Source organism: Pelophylax lessonae (genome assembly GCF_965119305.1).
Source record: "Pelophylax lessonae genome assembly, chromosome: 4".
Lineage (NCBI taxonomy): Eukaryota > Metazoa > Chordata > Amphibia > Anura > Ranidae > Pelophylax > Pelophylax lessonae.
The window spans coordinates 490,178,346-490,203,093 of record NC_138771.1 but is presented as its reverse complement, the minus strand read 5'-3'; the positions used below and the strand labels follow the sequence as shown (position 1 = coordinate 490,203,093).

The window sequence follows — 24,748 nt, the reverse complement described above, 5'->3', positions numbered from 1 at the left end:
ATCAGCTGTTGTTAGAAAATTAAAATATGTGGGGGCGTGACCGGCAGCGGAGATGAATGGTCGCACACTAGCTGAGCTCTGGAACACAGAGGCTCCCTGAACTGGCTAGCGGCGACTATTAGCAAGCCTGAGGGCACAACCTGACACTGGAGGGTGAGGGGAACAAAACTCACCCCATGAGAAAGCGCAAGTCGCGGGAGGGTCCCTGCAAATTAGGGGCTTTGCACAGTCCGTCAGGAGTTCCAGAAAGGAAGATGGCGCTGGCCTCTCCCACATCCACACAGGCTGCTAGCTGTGAAGGGAGAGAGAGAGAGGGCAGAGCCAGCTCCGGCAACAGCAACACAACAACACTGCATACCAGCCTCATATTTCCAGCCCAGTGAAACAAAGAAGAAACCTGAATTCCATCACTAAAATATTACGCAACCACAAAATAATATACCAGTGGGGTTTCCCCACCAAACTGATGATCGACAAAAAAACAACCCCTCATATTCGATCTTCTTGATTGAAGATGGCCTCAAACTTCTGAAATTGTGGGGTTTATTACCTAATGACCAAAGATTTGCTTCCAATAAAACCCCTCCTGAAAAAATTGCACCTCAATGGAATGTTAGCCATGGCTGAATTATCCCTTTGATGACCTTCAAGGATGCTCATCAAGTTCCTTAAGCCTCCACTGTTGTCACTTTTTTTGACCACTTCAGGTTCTCAGTTATTCAGGGATGCCTCTTGTTATCCTGATGCATGCTAACCTTTCCCCAACACAAAAAGGTGCAAGTTAAGATGTACACGAGAGTTGCCTTGCAACTTTTTTTCTTATATGCCTTCCTGAAGTCCCTCCACTTTCCTTTCCTTCCCAGTTAAACCACCCTTGGAACGCTTACAAATTCAATAGCTCCTCTACTTTTAGGATCAAAGCAGCTCCTACATGATGAATACCTTCATAATGCCTAATCTTAACCTATTGCCACTGCATGTAAGAGGCCTTAATAGCACCTTTAAAAGGAAAGCTCTTTGGAACGACGATATTCTTTTCATCCAGGAATCACATTTTGCAAGAAGCAATCCTCCCAAATTTTCTCACTACAAATTCCCGCACATATTCACTTCTAATAATTGCACGAATTAAAAAATGAGTTATCACGATCATCAAAGACTCTGTTTCCTTTCAACTTCTGGACTCCAAAATAGATTCTCAAGGGCGTTATGTAATAATAATTGCCAAGATTGAGAACTCGATTTTGACAATTGCTAATATCTATGCTCCAAACAAAAATCCTCAACAATTCCTCCAATAGGTCCTGAAAATAATTAAGAAATTCAGAAAGGGAATGTTATATTATGCGGTGACTTTAATGCCCCGATGGACCATACCATAGACATCACCAAAGGTAGCCATTCCACTAGATTGGATCTGAAAGACATCTTTGCTCTAGAAGACCTACAGGCTCCATGGAGATGTCTCCACTCTTTGGATAAAGACTATACCTTTTATTCCAACGTTCATAAGTCATATACTAGTATCGACTTTTTTATCACTGACTGACAGAATTCTCCTACAAAAAATTAAAGTTGCCCGCATCCATATTATAACTTGGTTGGATCATGCCCCAATATCAGGGCAACAAACCTCTAACTCCTTGCTTTGGAGGAATAATACTTGCATCCTTTCTCAGGAGAAAAACCCGTCAGTGATGAAAGAAAGACTACAAGAGTTTTTTTTAAATCAATGATTAGGACTGTTTCTGCTTCTAGTTTATGGTGTACTCACTCATAAGGCCTATGCTAGAGGGTTACTGATACAAATGGCCTCTAGGGAAAAGAAAAGAAGAACACACGCAATTAACAACCTTCTAACTAACATCTCCAAACTCGAAAAAGAACACAAAACTACAGAAATGAATTCATCAAAATACCGGAAAAGTCTAACATTACCCACAAGAAATAGCTGATGCTTTTGCAGATTACTACGAAGTCCTATACAACTTAAAAGATGATAAAGATACCTCTCAACCCCAGACATTACATATGGGAGATTTATCTTGTTTAAGAAAACATTTATATCTAGACGCCTCCACCCTTAAAAGTTTAAACCAACCAATATCTATAATATTAACAAGGTCATCAAATCCCTACCAAAAAAAAAAAGCCCCAGGTGCAGACGGATTATCTAGCGAAAACTATAAGGAATTTAGCAAAATTTTAACACCTCATTTATCTAACCTTTTCAACTTCGCTGCAAATAACTAATCTTTCCCTAAAGAGATGCTTGAAGCTGTCATTATTACAATCCCAAAACAAGGAAAATACCAAACATCACCTACCAACTAAAGGCCCATTTCACTACTAATTTCTGACCTAAAAATGTATTCCAAGATTCTAGCTAACCGTTTGCTAGAGATAACAACTTATCTCATTGAACTAGATCAAGTTGGATTCGTTAAAGGACGGCAAAGCCCTGACAGTACTAGAAGGAGGATTAACTTGATTAATTATAAAGAACACAACCAAACTCCTTCTCTGCTCCTTGGTTTGGATGCAGAGAAGGCTTTCGACAGGGTTCATTGGGGATGCATTGCGAGACCCTCAAAAAGTTTGGTTTCTCTGGCTTCATCCATGAAGCCATAATGTCCCTCTATACGACACCTTCACCCAAAGTATTTGCATCGGGCAATATTTCCAAAAGCTTTGTCTAATGTAACTAGACAAGGATACCCCTTATAATCCTTTATATTTTCTCTAGTAATCGAACCCCTTGCGGCAACTCTTTAACCCGGATACCTCACTTATTGTAGTTAGAAAGACTGAACTCTTTTGGATTATATAGATAATAGTCTCGTATTACAAGATCAACCCTAATAAATGCTACGCCTTCCCAATGAATATTCTAAAGGAACATGTTGATTTCTTGTGTCAAAAATATGCGTACAACTGGGATAACCCCTCTATTTCTTATTTGGGGATTCAGCTTTCCTATCCTACAGCCAAATTATATAAGGTCAATTATCCTACGCTGTTGGACCAAATTAACCAAGATCTTCAATCTATCCAAAAAACTCACCTAGTTTGCATCGGAAAAATAGCAGAATTTAAAATGCAAACATTACCTAAGATTCTTTATTGCTTTCGGTCCCTTCCTATCCCAGTATCGACCACATTTTTCATGCAAGTCAATTAGAAACTAAGAAACTATCTGGCAGGGGAAAAAAATCCAAGGTTGCATTCTTGATTATGACTATGGTTAAATCCAGAGATGTATAGTAACGAAGTAGAACTACTTCACTACTGTACTTAAGTACAAAAAGGCAGTATCTGTACTTTACTAGAGTATAATTTTTTTCTCCTACTTCCACTTTTACTTCAGTATATATTTTCGAGGAGTTTAGTACTTTTACTCCGATATTTTTTGAAGTGCTGCATCGTTACTCGTTACAATTATAAAAATGTTACGAATCATTCCATTCCAAACCCGCACCGCCGCTGACTTCTTTACTCGAGTCTCACAAGTCACGACCAATCCCCGACCCGATGCGATGGCTCAGGGGCAGAGCCTCACCGCCTCTGCCCTCCCTCGGCTCGGCCCGAGTCCCGCCTCCCGCTCGGCTCTCAAGTGAAGTGGTGGTAGCGAGAGAGGAGAGACACCTGCCTGTGGAGTGATCTCTCTGGGCCCTGGCTGGGGGAGGGACTGAGTCACTAGAGTCTAGACTACTAGACTGTCACTGAGCACTGTGCAGCGCGGCCGCCCAGCGCGGGAGAACTGGATGGCAGTAGGAATATATTCTTCTTTCAGCAGGGGGGATTGGACTGGGGACTGTGGAGAGAGAGGCTGGAGGACTCGAGACAGCCTAAGGTAGGAGAATTAAGAACTGTCTTGAAGTCAAGTCACTCACTAAGGGGATCGGATCTATTCAATGGGGGGAGGGACCTGCCCTTGCCTGCCCTACTCTAAGGGGGCTCTATAATGGGAGGGGGACCCTGGCCTGCTCTAAGGGGGAATCTATAATGGGAGGGGGACCCTGGCCTGCTCTAAGGGGATCTATAATGGGAGGGGGACCCTGGCCTGGTCTAAGGGGGATCCTAAATGGGAGGGGGACCCTGGCCTGCTCTAAGGGGATCTATAATGGGAGGGGGACCCTGGCCTGCTCTAAGGGGGATCTAAAATGGGAGGGGGCCCTGGGCTTTTGACTACTTTCTTTAATAACTACATAACACAATACTTGTACTTTTACTTTCAGTACTTGAGTAGTATATTTTAAAATAAACTACTTGCAATACTTAAGTACAAAATTTTTTGAATACTTTAGTACTTCTACTTAAGTGTGGTGCTTAAAGAGCACTTCAACTTCTACTCAAGTCACTTTTTTGATAGAGCACTTGTACTTTTACTCATGTATGAACCTCCCTCATGTTTGCTCTACAACTATGCTTCATTGTTAGTCTAAATGAAATACTGGTTAGCATATACTAATGATAAACTGTGGCTCAATATTGAACCCAAAATAGTTAAAGGTAATGACCTATTTTCTTTAGCTGCGACTTACCATCTAATTCCAAAGGTGAATGTACCCAACTTTCTAACAATTAAAGCTACATTGAATGCCTGGAAATATGTTTTATCCTAACTACAATATTTACAGGGCCCAGTATCTATACCAATACTGATCAGGGTTAAAGAATAGTGCAAAGCATGCCTTAATGCATCGTCTTGGGCCAAGCAGGGATTCAACTTTTATAGTAACTTGCCCGATACCTATAAGACTCAAATCTCTAAGAAACTTAATGAAACTCAAGACATAATAACTTTAGACTAGAGTTGAGCGGACACCTGGATGTCCATGTTCGGCGGGTTCGGCCGAACTTGAAAAAAAAGTCCGGGTCCGTGTCCCGGACTTTTTCCGAACTTTACCCAGACACCAAACTCCATTGAAGTCAATGGGGACCCGAACTTTCAGGCACTAAAATGGCTCTAAAACACCAATGGAAAGGGCTAGAGTGCTGCAAATGGCAGCAAAACGTAGTTAAGAGCATAGCAAGTGCTCTGCAAACAAATGTGGATAGGGAAATAACTTAAAACAACAAAAAAAAAACAGAAAAATAAAACAATTTTCTTCATCTGTGAAGGACGAGGCCCATATGGAGTAGGAGGGAGGATGAGGTGGTGGTGGATGTGGCGGTGTAGGTGGAAGCAGCGGTGGAGGAGGACGAGGTAGCCAACACTGCTTTTTTTCAGTCATTTTAAATGAGGGTACACCCCAAAAGAGTGAGAAAGATCAAAAATAGAACAATGGCTGGGTAAGGTCGGTATCCATCTCTATTCTGCACAAGGTATGGAAAAGTACTGTGGGATCCATGCCTGGTTCATTTTAATGAACGTGAGCTTGTCCACATTGTCTCTGGACAGGCGGCTGCGCTTGTCTGTGATAACGCCCCCAGCCGTGCTAAATACACGTTCAGATAATACACTGGCTGCAGGACATGCCAGCACCTCCAAGGCGTAAAGGGCAAGCTCAGGCCATGTGCCCAATTTGGAGACCCAGAAGTTGAAGGGGGCAGACCCGTCATTCACTACATGTAGGCATGTGCACACATGCTGCTCCACCATGTTGCTGAAATGCTGCCTCCTACTAAGACGTTCCATATGAGCTGCTGGTGCTGCTGTTTGTTGTGGCGTGCTGACAAAGCTTTTCCACATTTCGGCCATGCTAACCCTGCCTTCTGAGGTGCTGGCGGTGCCCTGGTTGCGTTGGCGACCTCTTCCTCCTCCTCTGCCTTGGCCTTGTGCTTCCACTGTGGCCCCGCTGTCAGGTGGGAATGCCAGCAGCATCGCGTCTACCAGCGTGTGCTTGTACTCACGCATCTTGCGATCGCGCTCCAGTGAGTGAATTAAGGACCGTACGTTGTCCTTGTAACGGGGATCCAGCAGCGTGGCCACCCAATAATCAGCACAAGTTAGAATGTGGGCAACTCGGCGGTCGTTGTGGAGACACTGCAGCATGTAATCGCTCATGTGTGCCAGGCTGCCCAGAGGCAACGAAAGTCTGTCCTCTGTGGGAGGTGTATCGTCTGTGTCCTCTGTATCCCCCCAGCCACGCACCAGTGATGGCCATGAGCTGGCCTGGGTGCCACCCTGCTGTGAACATGGTTTCATCTCCTCCTCCTCATCCTCCAGAACTGTGCCCCTGCTGGACAATTGTGTCCCTGGCGTTTGTGTGTGCAGGAACCCACCCTCGGAGCCACTTGCGAATGACTGCCCTGAAAGCCTTGGAAATGTTACCTCTTCATCCTCCTCCTCCTCATCCTGTGCCACATCCTCTTCCATCATCGCCCGAATCGTTTTTTGAAGGAGGCATAGAAGTGGGATAGTTAAGCTGACAACGGCATCATTGGCACTGGCCATGTTGGTGGAGTACTCAAAACAGCGCAACAAGGCACACAGGTCTCGCATGGAGGCCCAGTTATTGGGGGTGAAGTGGTGCTGTTCCGCAGAGCGACTCACGCTGCAGCTGAAATCCACTATGGCCTGCTGCTGCTCGCACAGTCTTTCCAGCATGTGCAAGGTGGATTTCCACCTTGTGGGCACGTCACATATGAGGCGGTGAGCGGGAAGGCCGAAGTTACGCTGCAGCGCTGACAGGCGAGCAGCAGCAGGGTGAGCGCAGCAGGGTGAGAACGCCGAAAGTGCGCACAGACAGCCTGCACTTTCTGCAGCAGCTCTGACATATCGGGGTAATTTTTAAGGAACCTCTGCACCACCAAATTCAGCACATGTGCCAGGCAAGGGATGTGCGTCAAACCGGCTAGGCCCAGAGCTGCTATGAGATTTCGCCTGTTATCGCACACCACCAGGCCGGGCTTGAGGCTCGCTGGGAGCAACCACTCATTTGTCTGCTGTTCCATGCTCCTCCACAACTCCTGCGCGGTGTGTGGTTTTTCCCCCAAACAGGCAAGTTTTAAAACTGCCTGCTGTCGTTTACCCCTGGCTGTGCTGAAGTTGGTGGTGAAGGTGTTACGCTGACCGGATGAGGAGGCGGTAGAGGATGAGGAAGCGGAGTAGGAGGAGTTAGGAACAGGAGGCAAACTGAAGCGCCCTGCAATCCTCGGTGGTGGAAGGACATGCGCCAAATTGCTATCCGCCTCAGGCCCATCCGCCACTGCATTTACCCAGTGTGCCATTAGGGAGATATAACGCCCCTGACCGCGGGTGGGTAGGGGGGTACTTCCTCTTCCTCTGAAGTGTTTGGGAGATGGAAAGCTGAACGCTTCCACGGGACATTGTGCGGGGTGGCAGGTGCCGGTATCACTACAGAGGTGGATGAAGAGGCCGAGACTGCAGCAGAAGAGGAAGCAGGAGGAGCCAGAGACCTTTCTTGGTTTTGAAGGTGTCTACTCCACTGCAGCTCGTGCTTTGCACTTAGATGCCTGATCATGCAGGTTGTGCTCAGGTTGAGAAGGTTTATGCCTCGCTTCAGGCTCTGACTGCACAGGGTGCAAACCACTCGTGTCCTGTCATCAGCACATTTTCTGAAGAACTTCCACGCTAGAGAACTCCTTTGAGCTGGCTTTGGTGCGCTCGGTCCCTTACTGCGTTGGGCAGTAGCAGGAGTAGTGTCTAGGGCACGGCCGCTCCGCTTCTGCACCCTTCTCCCTCTTCTGCTGTGCTGGTGGCTCTGTGCGACCACCGCCTCTTCCTCCAAACTACTCAGGTCACCTGCATGACCTTCATTCCATGTGGGGTCGAGGACCTCATCGTCCTCCACATCATCTTCCACCCAGTCTTCACCCCTGCCCTCCTTGTCGGTCTCCACAATTCTGAGTGCCGCAGCAGTTGGCACCTGCGTTTCGTCATCATCGGAGACGTGCTGCGATGGTCCTTCCATGTACTCATCTTGAGAAATAAGTGGATGGGCATCGCTGCACTCAATCTCTTCCACTTCTGGGGCAGGGCTAGGTGGATGGCCCTGGGAAACCCTGCTGACAGAGTCATCAACAAGAAGAAGAGACTGCATGACTTGGGGCTCAGACTGCTTGCCTGATTTGCAAGGGGGTGAGGTGAAAGACGGTTGGACATCGGCTGCAGGTGCCAACTCTGACCTTTCTGCAGTAGACTGGGTGGGAGACAATGTGAAGGAACTGGAGGCACTGTCAGCAGCAAACCAATCTACTATCGCCTCTACTTGTTCTGGCCTCATCACTTCTAGAGGCGCATGATGCCCTACCAAATACTGCTGCAGGTTCTGTCACCTACTCACACTTGAGGAAGGTGTTTCACTTGTGCGTGTAGCTGGCACAGATCGACCACGTCCTCTCCTTGCAACAGGAGTTCTACCAGCAGCACCACGACCCAGTCCACGGCCCCTATTTGACGGTCTCCTCATATTTCTGTAATTTATGATCTTGCCCTAGAAAGGTGTCTATTGAATAGCGGAACAAAACAACAACAGTATCGCACGGGTGTATCTCACAGTCAAATATGCAAACTATGCCGCAATTTAATTTTTTTTACCCCAAAAAGGGTGTTTATTAAATAGCTGAATAGAAAAACAGTATACAAATACAACGGGTGTATCTCACAGTCAAATATGCAAAGTATGCCGCAAATTTAATAATTTTTACTCCAAAGGGTGTAGATTGAATAGCGGAATAGAAAATATGATATCAAAAGGTGTATCTATCTCACACGTACAGACCCAGACTAGGCCCCAATTACTATTTTTTGTACCCTAAAGGCAGGATGAGGAGTAGGAGGAGTTCGGAACAGGCAGGAGGCAAACTGAAGCACCCTGCAATCCTCGGCGGTGGAAGATGCGCCCCAAAAATTGGAAAGGTGTATCTCACACGTACCAATACAGACTATGCCGCAATTTAATTCTTTTTACCCCAAGGGTGTAGATTGAATAGCGGAATAGAAAATATGATATCAAAAGGTGTATCTATCTCACACGTACAGACCCAGACTAGGCTCCGATTACTATTTTTTGTACCCTAAAGGCAGGATGAGGAGTAGGAGGAGTTCGGAACAGGCAGGAGGCAAACTGAAACACCCTGCAATCCTCGGCGGTGTAAGATGCGCCCCAAAAATTGGAAAGGTGTATCTCACACGTACCGATACAGACTATGCCGCAATTTAATTATTTTTACCCCAAGGGTGTAGATTGAATAGCGCAATAGAAAATATGATATCAAAAGGTGTATCTATCTCACACGTACAGACCCAGACTAGGCCCCGATTACTATTTTTTGTACCCTAAAGGCAGGATGAGGAGTAGGAGGAGTTCGGAACAGGCAGGAGGCAAACTGAAACACCCTGCAATCCTCGGCGGTGTAAGATACGATCGTTCACTGCACCACCCCCCACACAGCAAAATCGATGTAGAAAACTGACCCTGCCTAATCTCCAGCCTCACCCTAAAATGCTCTAATAACTTTCCCTGCCTGCACTCCGACCTGTCCCTGCATTCTTTTCGGACACAATTTTTCACAGAATCACTGTCTGTCCCTAATCAGCAGCCAGCACGTATGATGTGTGCTCTGTCCCTACACTACAGCAGAATGACGCGCAGCGCGCTGTGTCCAGCTTATAAGACCTGGGTCACATGCTTCAGATGTCCAATCACAGCTACTAATACATTAGTAGGCATGGCTGGGATGGCTTAAGGCACACCAGTTAAACGCTTGTTGATTGGCTGTTGAAAGCCCGCCATTAAAAGCGCGCCATTACATACAAAACAGGAAATAAAATGACTGAACACGGATTTTAAACCCGAACATACAGTAAAGTGTTCGGGTCCGTGTTCGGGTAACAAAAATCCAATTGTTCGGTACAAACACGAATAATACAGTCCGTGTTCGCTCAACACTTCTTTAGACCTGAAGTGAATATAGAAATTCCCATCATAATCTGGGACTACTTCACCTCTAAGACCAAGAATAAGAGAGGCATTTCCCTCTTTTATAATCTTATCTCCTCCTCGCCCCATAAAACCAAAACTAACAATATGATTAGGTGGGAAAAAGACTTATCTCAAACATTCACATGGGATACATGGCAGAAATGCATAATGATTACCAGCTCAGCATCATCATGCATTGAGCATTGGGAAAACTCTCAAAAAATTTTAAACCGTTGCTATTTAACCCCATACAGATTATCCAAAATATTCCCATCCTCTCCTCCCTCATGTTGGAGATGTAATACCTATACTGGCAATCTATTACATACATTATGGGGATGTAAAGCTTTAAATAGCTTCTGGAACTCAATCTCTTCCTTTCTTGCGTCCCTTACGGGGAATTTAACTACACTTAAACCAGCTGTGGCCTTATTAGGAATAAATCTAGACCTATACCCACTAACTTACAGAACTATTGTAGCTAACATCTTAACCTCTTGCCGACTGCCCCACACAGATTTACTGCAGCAGGGTGGCTCAGCTGTGCATAATAACATAGATCTACATGATTATGTGCACGCTGTTTTCGCCGCCGGAGCCGTGTTCCCGCCGTGATTAGACACAGCAGGAGCCAGATCGCGGGAGGAGTGGGCTCGATCGCCGCCGGCTTTCTGCGATCTTCGGCTAGAACGTAGGAAGAGCCGCCTGCCTATGTAAACAAAGCAGGCGGCTCTTCTGTCAGAGAGGCAGGGAAAGATCGTGTGATTCAGCTAAGCTGAATCACCAATCTCTCTCTGCCTCTGTCCAACCCATCCCCCCACACAGTAAGCACAAAAGGGAACACATTTAACCTCTTGATCACCCCCAGTGTTAACCCCCTTCCCTGCCAGTGTCATTTATAGAGTAACAGTGCATATTATTTAGCACTGATCACTGTCACTGGTCCCCAAAAAGTGTCAAAAATTTCAGTTAGGGGTCTGATCTGTCCACTGCAATGTTGCAGTTCCGATAAAAATCACTGATCGCTGCCATTACTAATAAAAAAAAAAAGGGTCCATAAATCGATCCTGTAGTGTGTAAGCGCTATAACCAGGGGCGTAACTGCATGGGTTACAATTGCAACCGGGCCCTATGCCCAGGGGGCCTGTGTGGCTCCCCTGTACACCTGGATAGGAGGCGTGGCTGGGGCAGCATGTAGAGAAATCACTGTCCTTTTTCCTACTGTAGCTGCAGGAGGAAAATGGAGGTTCCTCTGTATGCTGCCCCCGCCGCTCCTCCTATCCAGTTCACTTGTGTTCTGCTGTCTCTGGGCCCCAGTGTGCTCCCCTGGTCTCCCCCCCCCCCTACTGTGCTCCCTCCCCTCTCCTGCCGGCTGTTGCAGGGGATGTGTCACAATAGAGAACCAGAAAGGGGTCGGTAAATAATTGGATTTTTAACTTACCGTAAAATCCTTTTCTCTTAAGCTCATTGACAGACGCAGACTCCTTGATTAATATCAGTAGGGATATACTGCCCCCTACAGGAGTAGGACACTAGGCAGGAAAAAAAGTTCTGGCCACACCTTATGGGCAGTCCCAGGGGGTATATCCTCTCTCTCCCTGCTACAGGATGTCAGTTATGTAAGAAAGCAGTGTCAGAGAATTCAACCCAACCCAACTCAAAATTAGAGGGGCGGGTCCTGCGTCTGTCAATGAGCTTAAGAGAAAAGGATTTTAAGGTAAGTCAAAAATCCAATTTTCTCTGTCGCTCATTAACAGACGCAGACTTCTTGATTAATATCAGTAGGGACGTCCCAAAGCAGTGCCACAAATGAGGGGTGGGATAACAGAAATAAGAATCCAATCCAGAAGGCCCAACCGGAGCCAACCAGAAGCATCAAGGACTCATCGAACAAAAGGATGAGACCCAACTGAAAAAAAACAAACCCCCGAGGTAGACCAACGGTCCCCTCAAACAGCGGCCTGCAAAGCCTTGCGGCCAAAAGAGGCACCCGCCGATGCCAGCACATCAACCTTATAGAATTTTGTAAAGGTATGAACCAACGACCAGGTAGCCGCCTTGCACACCTGAAGCACCGACGCCTGATGGCGGAAGGCCCAGGAAGCACTAAGAGCCCGAGTAGAGTGTGCCTTAACAGGGAACGGAGGAACCTGACCCTTAATAGAATAAGCCTGCACCACCGTCTGTCTGATCCATCTGGAGATAGTCGCGGCAGACGCAGGCAACCCCTTTCTAGGGCCATCCGTGATCACAAAAAGTGAATCCGCCTTATGAAAAGAGTCAGTAGTAGCCAAGTACACCCTGATCGCTCGAACCACATCCAAGGAGTGTAACGCAAACTCCCGAGGATGACTGGGCTTAGGACACAGGGAAGGTAACACAATATCCTCATTCAAATGAAACTCTGAAACCACCTTAGGAAGGAAGGATGGATTTGGACGAAGAACCACCTTATCCCTATGAACCACCAGATATGGGGAACGACAGGACAATGCGGCCAATTCCGACACCCTGCGTGCAGAAGTGATAGCCACCAAAAAGGCCACCTTCTGGGACAAGGTAAGCAAGGGAATCTCCCTAATATTTTCAAAGGGAGGTTTCTGGAGAACCGACAACACTAAATTAAGATCCCAGGGCGGCAAGGGCGCGCGCACCGGAGGAGCCAGGTGCCGCACCCCCTGGATGAAATTCCGTACCAAGGAATGAGTCGCCAGTGGTTTCTGGAAGAAGATTGCCAATGCTGAGACCTGACCCTTGATAGTGCTGAAGGCCAGCTTCTGCTCAACCCCCCGTTGCAGAAAGGCCAATATCCGAGCCACCGAGTAAGAACGTGAAGGAAACCCAAGGGATTCACACCACGCGATATAAGAATTCCATGTGCGATGATAGACTTTTCTGGAAGTCGCTTTCCTCAGAGTAGGAATAACAAAAGCAGACAAACCCCTGTCCTTCAGCACCTGGCTCTCAACAGCCAAGCCGTCAAAGCCAGTGATCGTAAAGCAGGATGGACGATCGGTCCCTGAGACAGCGGCTCTTCCCTGAGAGGAAGTCGCCAAGGAGCGTCTGCGACCAGCCTGACCTGAAGAGGCCATTCCCCTTGATCCAAGGTCTGACGGCTGAGAAAGTCTGCCTGCCAATTTTCCATACCCAGAACGTGAACTACAGACAGAGCCGGAACAAACTGTTCTGCCCAAAACATGCTGGCCACTTCCACGGCCGCTAGAACACTCTTGGTGTCCCCTTGATGGTTGACATAGGCCACGGCCGTGGCATTGTCCGACTGAATCCGAACCAAGCAGCCCTGAAGATGCCTGGTCCGGTGAACCAGGCAAAACCTGATCGCTTTCAGTACCAACACATTTATCGATAACCTGGATATTTTCGGAGAAAAGGGCTTCCCCTGACTGAGCATCGGAGACCGAGGCCCCCAAGCCAGAAACGACCTTGTCCGCTCGCTCAGCCGGATCCGATTGTCTAGGAAATCGGAATTCCAGTTCCATTTGGGAAGAATCTCCTTTTGGAGAGTCCGCGTATGACACTGAGCCTGCGGAGACTCCGCACAAAAGAGGAGGTCGTCCAGGTAGCCCAGGACCGATATGCCCCGCTGCTGCAACAAAGCCAGGACTGGGGCCCAAATTTTGGTGAAGACCCGGAAAGCAGAGGCGAGACCAAAGGGTGACGCCACAAACTGATAATGGTCCGCTCCCACCGCAAAGCGCAGAAACCGCTGGTGTCCTGCGTGAATGGGAACGTGAAGATAGGCACCCTCTATGGGCGCCATTTACATCCAGTGCTGCACTGCCCCCAACAGAGCCATTAGGCGATTCGGGGAAAGTCGCATATTGGAAGGGAAGGACCGCACCGGTATAAACGATCGCAACTCGATCTTGTGTTCCGACCGTATGACCTCGTGAACCCATTTGTCTTGAATACTGTAGAGCCACGGGTCCGGGAAACGGCGAAGACACCCCCCACCCTTGATCTGGGTGGGGGCGCACCTTCAGGCTGAAGCGGTCTTATCCTCAGGTCTGGAAGGACCGGATTTTTGCTTACCAGACCAGGGTCTCTTGAAACCCCCCGGGGGGGCTTTGGAGGACTTTGCCTTATCGCCCAAACAAATTGTAGCCCCTGCACTATTTTCTCCAGCAAATCCGGCACGGCAGTAGGGAGACTTCTCCCCTCCAGGTCATGGCGTAATAGCTTGGCCCATTCCGTCAATGTCTGTGAAACCAGAGCAATGGTAAACACTGGCCTTAGGGCCGATCCTGCCAGGGAGAATCATCCCAGGGGGTCGTTTTGGATGAGCCCACTCATCTTTAATAATATCATCAAAGCATTTGGGAAAGGGAAACACCTTTTCCACCTTGGAGGGCTTGAGAGTGCCAAAGGCAACTTCCGTCTGAACTGCCTCCACTGGTGCAACCTCCAGTTTTAGGGTCTCCCGGACTGACATAATCAGGGCGTCCACCAGTGCTTTGTCCTGTGCTATGGCAGAGGCAGGAAGATCATCCTCACTGTCAGAGGAACGCGGGACATCAACCCTAAAGGAGGAACCCACGGCAGCAGCGACCGGCTCAGGATCAGAGTCTGAGGTATCGGACGAGACAGGGGTGGGTGGGGGTCGTTTTTTAGCCCCCCGTCCCTGACAGGCCACCTCCACCCGGGACACAAATGACTCCAGGACCGCTGAAAGCGAATCAATGGTGAGTGGAGAATCGGAGGGCCCTGCGGCCACCTCGAGGGGATCCCCACTAGTGAGGGGGGCAGATAGGTGGAGGTGCGTAATAGGACAGAGGGGAACCCGGAATCATGAATCATGAGGGTCCGACCAAACCCGTCAGGGGGAGAGGGGGAACATTCTACTCACCATACCGGAACAGGCGGGCACCAACTCCTGACAGAACCCCTCTCCACCGAGGTGGGGGGGCTGTCGACCAATACGGACGCCGCGACTCAGATTCCGACTGGTCGTAGGTGACCTGGCGAGCTAGGGCCTGCAGGCGCTCGTAGGCCGGCTGGGGTGACCACCGGATCTCAACATCCAGCCCGTCGCCCAGATCCAGCATAATTGCTTGAAGATCTCACAGGAACAAACTGGAGAAAAAAAAAGCGAACTAAAAAAGATTTATCTAAAAAAGCTTGCCAGGACCAGAGATCCCAGCAAGGAACTTAGGTCCTTACTCCTGACTAGGCAGAAAAAAACTGACATCCTGTAGCAGGGAGAGAGAGGATATACCCCCTGGGACTGCCCATAAGGTGTGGCCAGAACTTTTTTCCTACCTAGTGTCCTACTTCTGTAGGGGGCAGTATATCCCTACTGATATTAATCAAGAAGTCTGCGTCTGTCAATGAGCGACAGAGAAATGTAATTTACCAGCTCCTTCCTTTTCTGAATGGAGTCATAGTGAGTGACATTGTAAAAAATTGTAAAAAAATAAAATAAAATGATAAAAAATAATACAATTAAAATACCAAAAAATAAAAACTACTGACACCAGTGGGTGAACTTCCAGGATCACAAACGTCACACTTGCAACCGAGCCCTGGCATTCCACCACCGTGGGGAGGCCCCAAGATGGCAGGAAGGGGGCCTACTGCAGAACTTGTGAAAGGGTCCCGCAACGGGAGTAAAGGGCCCCAGGATCAGTGGGAGGAGCCCCAGGCTTGAATAGAAGGGCCCCGGCCAGGGGTCCGGGGTGCCCTTCATGGTTTCTTGCACCAGGGCCCTAAAGGTTCTAGTTACGCCTCTGGCTATAACCTTTGCGCAAACCAATTATTATACACTTTTTGTGATTTTTTTTTTTTTTTTTTTTTTACCAAAAATGTGTAGCAGAATACAAATTGGCCTAAACTGGTAAAAAATTTAAATTTAAAAAAAAATTTTTATTGGTAATGTTTTAGAGCAGAAAGTAGAAAATACTGGTGTTTTTTCAAAATGTACACTCTCTTTTTGTTTATAGCGCAGAGGTGATCAAATACCACAAAAAAAAGCTCTATTTGTGGGGAAAAAAAGGACATCAATTGTATTTGGGTACGGCGTTGCGTTGTCTGTTAAACCAACGCAGTGCCGAATCGCAAAAAATGGCCTGGTCATTAAGGGGGTAAAACCTTCCGGAGCTGAAATGGTTAATAGCCGCGAGACCATAGCTAATTTATGAAAATCCACTTTAGCTCCTAACCTGTCTGATGGCATTCTGAGATTAAATTCTCAAGCTCAATAGGAGTTAGTGTTGGCCCATAAAAATTGTTCTACAGCTAAATTTATTAAAGCCTGACAAGCTTGGACCTCTCATCCCAGAGCTTCAGACTATCTGAAAGATTCTAGAAACAATTAAACCTGTTATTGTTTTGCAATTCCTCCAAGGTTTAGTAACTTCCATCCATCCCTTCCTTTCTCCCTTTCTTTTTTATTAAGCGACGTTCCCTTGTTTACAGTGTTTTCCCTTTGGGGTAAATAGGGATTATATTAATGATTATTGCTAATGATTATACTTTATTAAAGTTGATACTTGTAACATTCCTATTGCTTATTAGGAACCCATTGTATGTTTATTATAATACTATTGGATCAATCTGCAATTGTATCACCTTTGTTACACTTTTGGTAACTTAATAAAAAAAAATGTAAAGTGAAAAAAAAAAGAAAACGAATATACGAAGCAAAATTCTTTACAATTTATTCAGAGATTCGGATATATCCAAATAACCAGAAATTTGGCCGAATTTATATTCGGAATGAAACAAAATAGCACATGTCTAGCAGTAATGATTCATCATGTGCTAAATTTGGGTTTCTAACAAGATGATATAGTGATGGTCAGTCTGTGAATTCAAGGCAGCCTATAGTGGGTGGGGTCACCCACAGCTCTGCTCTCTGCATAGGTTAAAGGGTAACTCCACTTTCATGGGGAAAAAAAATAGCAAATAAAGAAACAATATAGCGTATACAATTGCGACACAAATCATATTGCAATTGAATGTTATTAACCACTTTAAGACTGTAGGATTTTCCTGCTTAATGACCAGGCCACTTTTTTCAACTTGGCACTGCGCGAATTTAACTGACAATTGCGCGGTCATGCAATGCTGTACCTAAACAAAATTTATGTCCTTTTTTTCCCACAAACAGAGCTTTCTTTTGGTGGTATTTTATCACCTCTGCGCTTTTCATTTTTTGCGATATTAATAAAAAAAGAGCAAAAATGTTGCGAAAAATTGACATTTTCTACTTTGACAGTTAAAAAATATCCAATATATAAAATTTTTGTCATTTAGGCCAGAATGTATTTAGCTACATGTCTTTGACAAAAAAATCTCAATGAGCGTATTTTTAACTGCTTTAAGACCAGAAGATTTTACCCCATTCCTGACCAGGCCATATTTTGCGATTCGGCACTGCGTTACTTTAACTGACAATTGTGCAGTCATGCGATGCTGTACCCAAATTAAATTTATGTCCTTTTTTCCCCCCACAAATAGATCTTTCTTTTGGTGGCATTTGATCACCTGTGCGATTTTTAATTTTTGAAAAAAAGAGCGACAATTTTGAAAAAAAAAAACAATATTTTTCACATTCTGATATATAACATTCCCCCCAAAAAATTTACAAATCAACATTTTTTAACATTTTAGGCCAATTTGTTTTCTGCTACATATTTTTGGTAAAAAAAAAAAAAATCACAATAAGCGTATTTTGATTGGTTTGCGCAAAAGTTATCGCGTTACTAACTACTGGAAAGATTGGTCATTTTTATAGTTTATTTTTATTTTTTACTAGTAATGGCGGCGATCTGCGATTTTTTTTTGCGGGACTGCGACATTGCGGCGGACAGATCGGACCCCTAACTAACATTTTTGACACTTTTGGGGGGACCAGTGACATTACTACAGTAATCAGTGCTATAAATATGCACCGTTACTGTAATAATGACACTGACATGGAAGAGGTTAACACTGTTGGTGATCAAGGGCTTAAATGTGTGCCTCATGCTTACTGACATGTGTGGGGGGAGGGGTTTGTGTGACACAGACACAGATCGCAGGTTCAGCTATGCTTAATCCTGTGATCTGTCCCTGCCTGTCACAGAGGAGATCCGCCCACTTTGTTTACACAAGCGGGCGGATTTCCTCAGTCTTTCCCAGACAATCGGGGAAGAGAGGCAGTAATCACCGCCTCTCCTCCCCTGGCCCGACTCCTGCTGTGTCTAAACATAGCGGGAGCGAGCCTCCGGCGGCGCCGCCGAGAGAGGGAGGAATCTGGTGATGTAGGTCTACATCGCAAGACCCAAGGCTGCCACCTTGCTGCAGTAGCAGCAACGTGAGCAGTGGTAAAGTGGTTAAAAAATTACCTTTCCTTTTCAATCTGCAGCTGTTGTAATTTTCTGAAAATGCAATGCAATATGGCTACCTGGAGCTGTTCTGTACACAGAATGTGCACTGACCACACCCCAGAAACATCATTTCCTGCTTGTGTGATTGGCTCACCAATTTTCCCAAAAGTCTGCATAAGATACAAGTCAGATTTCTGGCATCCCCTGCAACAAAAATATAATTTTTGGTGAGATGCTTCCAATAGGAACATGTCTAAAGGGGGATGCAGGCTCAGCAGCTTTTCTCGTTAGAGCCCTGCAGCTGCCACAGCTGATAGATGATTATGAAAACACTCCCATTTAACTCACTCAGCACAGAGGTACAGAGGAACAAACAAGGATTTCTTCAGAATAACAAAAGGTAGGAATCTGCAACAAAGTTTGTTACAATCTTTGTAATGTACATAGATCACCCAGAGGGGAATGTTTTATTTCGCCACAAAAGTGGAGTTATGCTTTAAGTGTAGCACGTGCCTGTTGTATTTAGACAGTAATTACTTCTCTGTGATTCCAGTTTTAATTGCCATTTGGAAACCCCCACTAAAAAAAAACCTCTACTTTTCAGGTCAGCCACCATCACCTGTACAGAACCAGCCGACCCCCAATGACATACTGGAAGATGATGTTGTGGATTTGCGTCAGTTCCTGAGTTTGGGTGGAGTTTACTATTTCGATGTCCTGGTGCTGCCCCCTCAGTGTAAGCAAGTGAATGGGTGGAGCATGGTGCAGGTGAGAAAGTAATTCTGCCAACGATGGTATTCGTGTAGTTTGCACTCCTGATGGAGAAGATATCTGTGTAGAAAGGACATACTCTATGTATGTTATGGAAAGGATTTGTTTTGTGGCAAGTTTCTATTTTTTTCATTTCCCTTACTAGTTTATACTTGCGAATGCACATTTCCGGAGGAGAACTGGGTAAAAGTGTTGTGGTCAGATGAGACTAAAATTGAGCTCTTTGGCATCAACTCGTCGTGTTTGGAGGAGGAGGAATGCTGCCTATGACCCCAAGAACACCATCCCCACCGTCAAACATGGAGGTGGAAACATTATGCTTTGGGGTGTTTTTCTACCAAGAGGACAAAACAACTTCACTACATCAAAGGAATGATGGACGGGGTCATGTACCGTCAAATCTTGGCTGAGAACCTTCTTCCCATAGCCAGGGCTTTGAAAATGGGTCGTGGATGGGTATTCCAGTATGGAAATGACCCAAAACACACGGCCAAGGCAACAAAGGAATGGCTCAGGAAGAAGTACATTAAGGCCTAGCCAGTCTCCAGACCTTAATCCCATAGAAAATATGTGGAGGGAGTTGAAGGTTCGCGTTATCAAACATCAGCCTTGAAACCTTAACCACTTAAGCCCCGGAAGATTTTACCCCCTTCCTGACCAGGCCCTATTTTGCGATTCGGCACTGCATGACTTTAACGGACAATTGCGCGGTCGTGCGACACTGTACCCAAATGAAATTGATGTCCTTTTTTTCCCACAAACAGAGCTTTCTTTTGGTGGTATTTGATCACCTGTGCGATGTTTTGATCATGCGCTTTAAACAAAAAAAGAGCGACAATTTTGCAAAAATAACAATATTTTTCAAATTTTTTTATATGAAATTCCCCCCAAAAAAATGTAAAAATCTAAATTTTTTTAACATTTTAGGCCAATTTGTTTTCTGCTACATAGGTTTGGTAAAAAAAAAAATCGCAATAAGCGTATTTTGATTGGTTTGCGCAAAAGTTATTGCGTTTACTAAGAGAAAGATTTTTGTAATTTCTTTTTTTTTTTTTAAACGAGTAATGGCGGCGATCTGCGATTTTTTTTTGTGGGAATGCGACATTGCGGCGGACAGATCGGACCCTTGACTGACATTTTTGACACTTTTTTGGGGTACCAGTGACATTACTACAGTAATCAGTGCTATAAATATGCACTGTTACTGTAAAAATGACACTGGCAGGGAAGGGGTTAACTTTATTGGAGAAGGAGGGGTTAAGTGTGTCCCTAGGGGCGTGCTTCTAACTGTGAAGGGATGTGGCTTGTTGTGTAACTACAGAGATATACGATCCTACATAGCAGGACCGTATGATCTCTGCTGTTACACAGGGGAGAATGACAGGCGGCTTTGTTTACATTAGCCATCTGCCTTTCTCCCTCTGTAACGGAAGATCGCGAGTGACCAGCAGACATCGGGTCCGCCGGTCACACGCGCGGGGATCACTGTGAGCGAGTGGGGTGGGAGCGCACCGCCGGCGGCGCGCGCTCGTCCCCTATTGGCTCGCAGGCGAGTGACATACCCATACGTCACTTTGCCTGCACGGGGCTGACCGCCGCAGTATATGTACTTACGGTGGTCGGCAAGTGGATAATGACTTGGAGAGGATCTGCAAAAAGGAGTGGGACAAAATCCCTCCTGAGATGTGTGCAAACCTGGTGGCCAACTACAAGAAATGTCTGACCTCTGTGATTGCCTACAAGGGTTTTGCCACCAAGTACTAAGTCATGTTTTGCAAAGGGGTCAAATACTTATTTCACTCAATAAAATGCAAATAAATTTATAACTTTTTTGAAATGTGTTTTTCTAGATATTTTTGTTGTTATTCTGTCTCTTACTGTTACAATAAACCTACCATTAAAATATAGACCGATCATTTCTTTGTTAGTGGGCAACTGTACAAAATCAGTAGGGGATTAAATACTTTTTTCCCCTCACTGTACTATGAAACTTTTGAAGTCAGGAGAGGCCAACGTTGTTATAGGTACCAGTCCCATTTCTGTTTTCCAGTCTGTGAGTATTCTATCCTCAGACTTCAATCATAACAAGAATTCAGTGCACCCCACTGGTGTTCTGCACTCTGTAGAAAGAGCAGGTAGCTGTTGGTACTGTCGGAGATGTGTGGTAGGCCAGGCAATTGCTGAGCATACTGGAGACACAGGGGGTGGCACAGGTATATACTTGGAAACACAAAGGCGCACAGAAACACATTGGAGTTACAGGGGTGCACTGTAGCAGACCGAGGGGGTAATGAGAATTGGTGGAACACTGCAGCAGGGGAGGTATGGTGTAAAAAGAAACTCAGAAGCACAGGGCTCAGCTAAGCATAACAAGGTGTTGCTCATATGCCAAGCCTTGCATAGCTCTGTCAATCAAGCCAGTGCCAATCAAGAGAGCTGCCTTCTGTTTGGCTGCAGCATCAACTCTCCGAGCGAAACCCAGAAGTGCCAGCAGCCAAACATTGGAGAGAGGACCCAGCTCTTGATCCCAAGAGAGGCAAGTCAGGCCTGAAGAAGTGTGTGTGTGTGACCAACAAAAGTACAGTATTAGCTTTTTATGCTGCGGACCTTTAATTTTAACTTCATACTTTAATTTTTCTATTGGCCCTCCAAAGACGTAGATGCCAGCACTGTGTCATCTGCACACATTAGCGCAATCCTCTTGGAAAACCTATGGAAGTAAGGCATCTAGAAAAGCGACAGTGAAGGGCAACTACATTTTTAAATAGGATAAGGGGACTCATGAAGTCTGCATTCACACCTAGGGTTTCCTTGAAACATGCTAAAAATGCTATGTCATGGTTTCTTTATATCATCCTAAACACCGATAGTCATGCCTTTGTTGTGAGACAAAACAATTAAAAAAAATGTGGAATGCAAAACTTGCTTGGCTCAGTGACAAAAAAAAAAAAAGATACTTAAGCTACTTTGGCACGTTTGCCGCGTGTAGGAGAGCTCTATGTTGTTGCGTGACAAAAAGTGCCACATGTGCAGGTGTGAATGGGTCCCAAGATGAAGGATAACCTAAAGATTTGTCGGATTAACTATCAAGTACAATCAGAAAAGATGAACAATGAGTAGAAGACAGGATTCTTTACAGGAACTTGTTTTTTTTTTTTTTTTTATCTAATGATGGAATGTCTATTGGTTCTCTCCCTGCAGTTAGTGGAAGGGGGTCTTCAGAAGCAGCTCTACCCTCAGGAGTCCTTACTTAGCACCAGCCTGGGGGTGTCACTCCAAGAAAAGGACATGGAGGGGCTCAGCTCTCCCCCAGTTGGCGTCTCCATTACAGTCCCAAATGACGTGATCTTCTTTGAAGAGCCTCAAGTGGCAAGATGGGACCCAGAAAGTAATGTATATTTTAATGATTAATGTTGTATTGGTTTCTCGGATTCAGAAAGCAACACCCAATTAGTTCTGTAATCTACTCTAGCCAAGCAATTCTATATCATTTTGGATGGGATGGAAGGCTTAGAGCCTCCAGTAGGTTTTTATTGCTCTCCCTGTCAGTGGGAACATTTAGCCTTTTTTTCTGGCAGTGGAGGAAGTGATGGAAATTTTTTTTTTTTTTTTTTTTTAAACAGGGACATTTGTTTTGTTACTTTTTTTTTCTTTTTAATGTGTTGCATACCAAGAAAATAGGCAATTAAAAAATTGATTTTTTTCTTATTAGCAAGTAATCTTGCTCTACTTTGTACCAGAAACACCATTCATTTTAAATGAGACAATTTTTACAATAAATGTATACTTTGTATTTATAGTACAATTACTTTTTTATTTAACTGTGGTCTTTAACTTTGTGACTTAAATTAGAATTATAGCCAAAATCTTTTTTTTTCCCATTTTGGATAAAATAAGGGAAGGTTATAACACCTATCAGATGTTTTTTTTCACCGTCTCTATCCTTTTGCGGAGATTTCCCTTCACTTCCTGTCCCATAGCCAAACAGGAAGTGAGAGGAAATCTTTGTAAATCAAGAGAATTCATTGGGGAACCCCAGGCCACTAGAACTAGTGTACCTATTGGAAGATTTCCCCTCTATTACTTTTCTGGGGACGACCCAAAATTTGGGTAATTTCGTTTACTTTCACTTTCAATGATAATGGTAAACAGGAAAAATAGATAGGGTGACTCTCCGTAACGGACTGCAATAAAAACTGTCATGTGTTCCAATCTCTTCCCACTCTATCCAAAACTAAAAAAAAAAGTGTTGCCTTTAATTTATATTTTAAGCTTTAGCTTTAAGTCAATGATGTTTGAAAAGTTTACTGTATATGCAACCAAATGCTCCAATTATAATCAAGCTGTTATGAGTCTTGGTTTGCACTGTGTCTGTCTCTAGATTTATGTTGCTGCTGAATTAGGGGGACTTTTCCTGACCCCTCCTTTATGATAAATTATGATAAATTACATTTCTATTTTTTTGTACTCTTCAGGTAAAAATTGGAAAACAGATGTGATCATGAACAGAAGCTACAACACAGAGCAGAGGCAGCTGTCCTTCAAGATGGACGCCTTCCATACATTCACACTATTCCAGGAAGCTCACCTTAATATGCCTTACGAGTCATGGGAGCTGAAACCTAATGGCATGAATGAAGTGTCACTAACAATCGCCTCTGCTTTCACTGATATCCACATCGAAATCAAGGTAAGGCTCTCAAAGATGTAATCATCATATGGAGCCATTAGTTTGGAAATTGTGATACCAAGTGTGGTGATGTCACTAGTAGAGTGTCAAGGGATAGGCAGTTTTCCTTGTTAGAGGGAAGTGACACCCCTGCTGATATTCCCACACTCCCTGATGTTCTGCACATCTGTTGAATCACTAGGTATCACCTAGGACTTTCAGGTATGGAGGAGAATGTGATCTTCTCTCCTTCCTTCCAGGATGCAGTGCTTGGGTCTTAACAGCTAATCACCAGACCTGAACACTTTTACATAGGGGAGGAAAGGTGATCATTCACCCAGTGTGAGCTACAGACATAGACCACCACAGAGCTTATAGAGAAATTCGACTCAGGATTCTAATGAATGGAGTGGTGATGGAGCTCAGGGATCAGGAGGCGTATTAGCGGGTGGGAGAATAGGTCACATTATACCTACGGCCTGAAACTAGGTTATTCCATGGATGGTATAAATCATTTCATAAATCTACACCTAGGAAAAAAACTGCAGCTGCCTCCACTGGATATAAAATAGTACAGCGTCAGCATTGTTTAGAGGACCTAAAACCTGATGATTGTATGGAAAATGATTGGTTAATTTTGGGATTGGTAATACGGATCTGCCATGTGTGATTTAGGACGATCAATGCAGACTGGTTGCCATGTCCAGCACTGATGGCAATCTCTCTGCTCTACTTGGGAAGTGGATGAGCCCCCTGTCTCTGAGAGATGCCATGAAAAGAGTCGGACTGAACTTCTTTCCCGCTGAAGACTCCGCCAAATATGTCAGTGTAAATAAAAAGGTATGAACAACTTTACTTATTCATCTTCATGCAGTATGGCATCAGATTTGAAAAATTGCTGCGATTATTGTTATTTTGCAGAATTTTGTCTAATTTCTATAATAAATATTTCTTTACTCCCAGCTGCGGCAACCCTTTAATGGGTTCTGTACACCTGGGGGGACAGGCAAGATTGGCTGTCACAGTGGTCACATGTTCCAAGGGCTATCTGACAGCATGGTCACTGTGCTGGGAGCTCTGCTGTC

At 45.2% G+C, this 24,748-nt stretch overlaps 2 protein-coding genes across 2 annotated transcripts in view; one reads left to right on the top strand and one right to left on the bottom strand.

Annotated features, from left to right (window-relative positions):
• Positions 1-24,748, bottom strand: part of ETFRF1 (electron transfer flavoprotein regulatory factor 1) — a 305,885-nt gene that overhangs the window by 36,825 nt on the left and 244,312 nt on the right. The gene's annotated exons all lie outside the window — the stretch shown is intronic.
• The window catches only part of DNAI7 (dynein axonemal intermediate chain 7), a 55,182-nt gene that overhangs the window by 21,300 nt on the left and 9,134 nt on the right, over positions 1-24,748 (top strand). The window contains exons 9-12 of the mRNA XM_082256140.1: positions 18,828-18,991; positions 22,196-22,382; positions 23,470-23,684; positions 24,339-24,503. Of these exons, the coding sequence (XP_082112266.1) occupies positions 18,828-18,991; positions 22,196-22,382; positions 23,470-23,684; positions 24,339-24,503 (731 nt within the window). The remainder of the gene's footprint in view (positions 1-18,827; positions 18,992-22,195; positions 22,383-23,469; positions 23,685-24,338; positions 24,504-24,748) is intronic.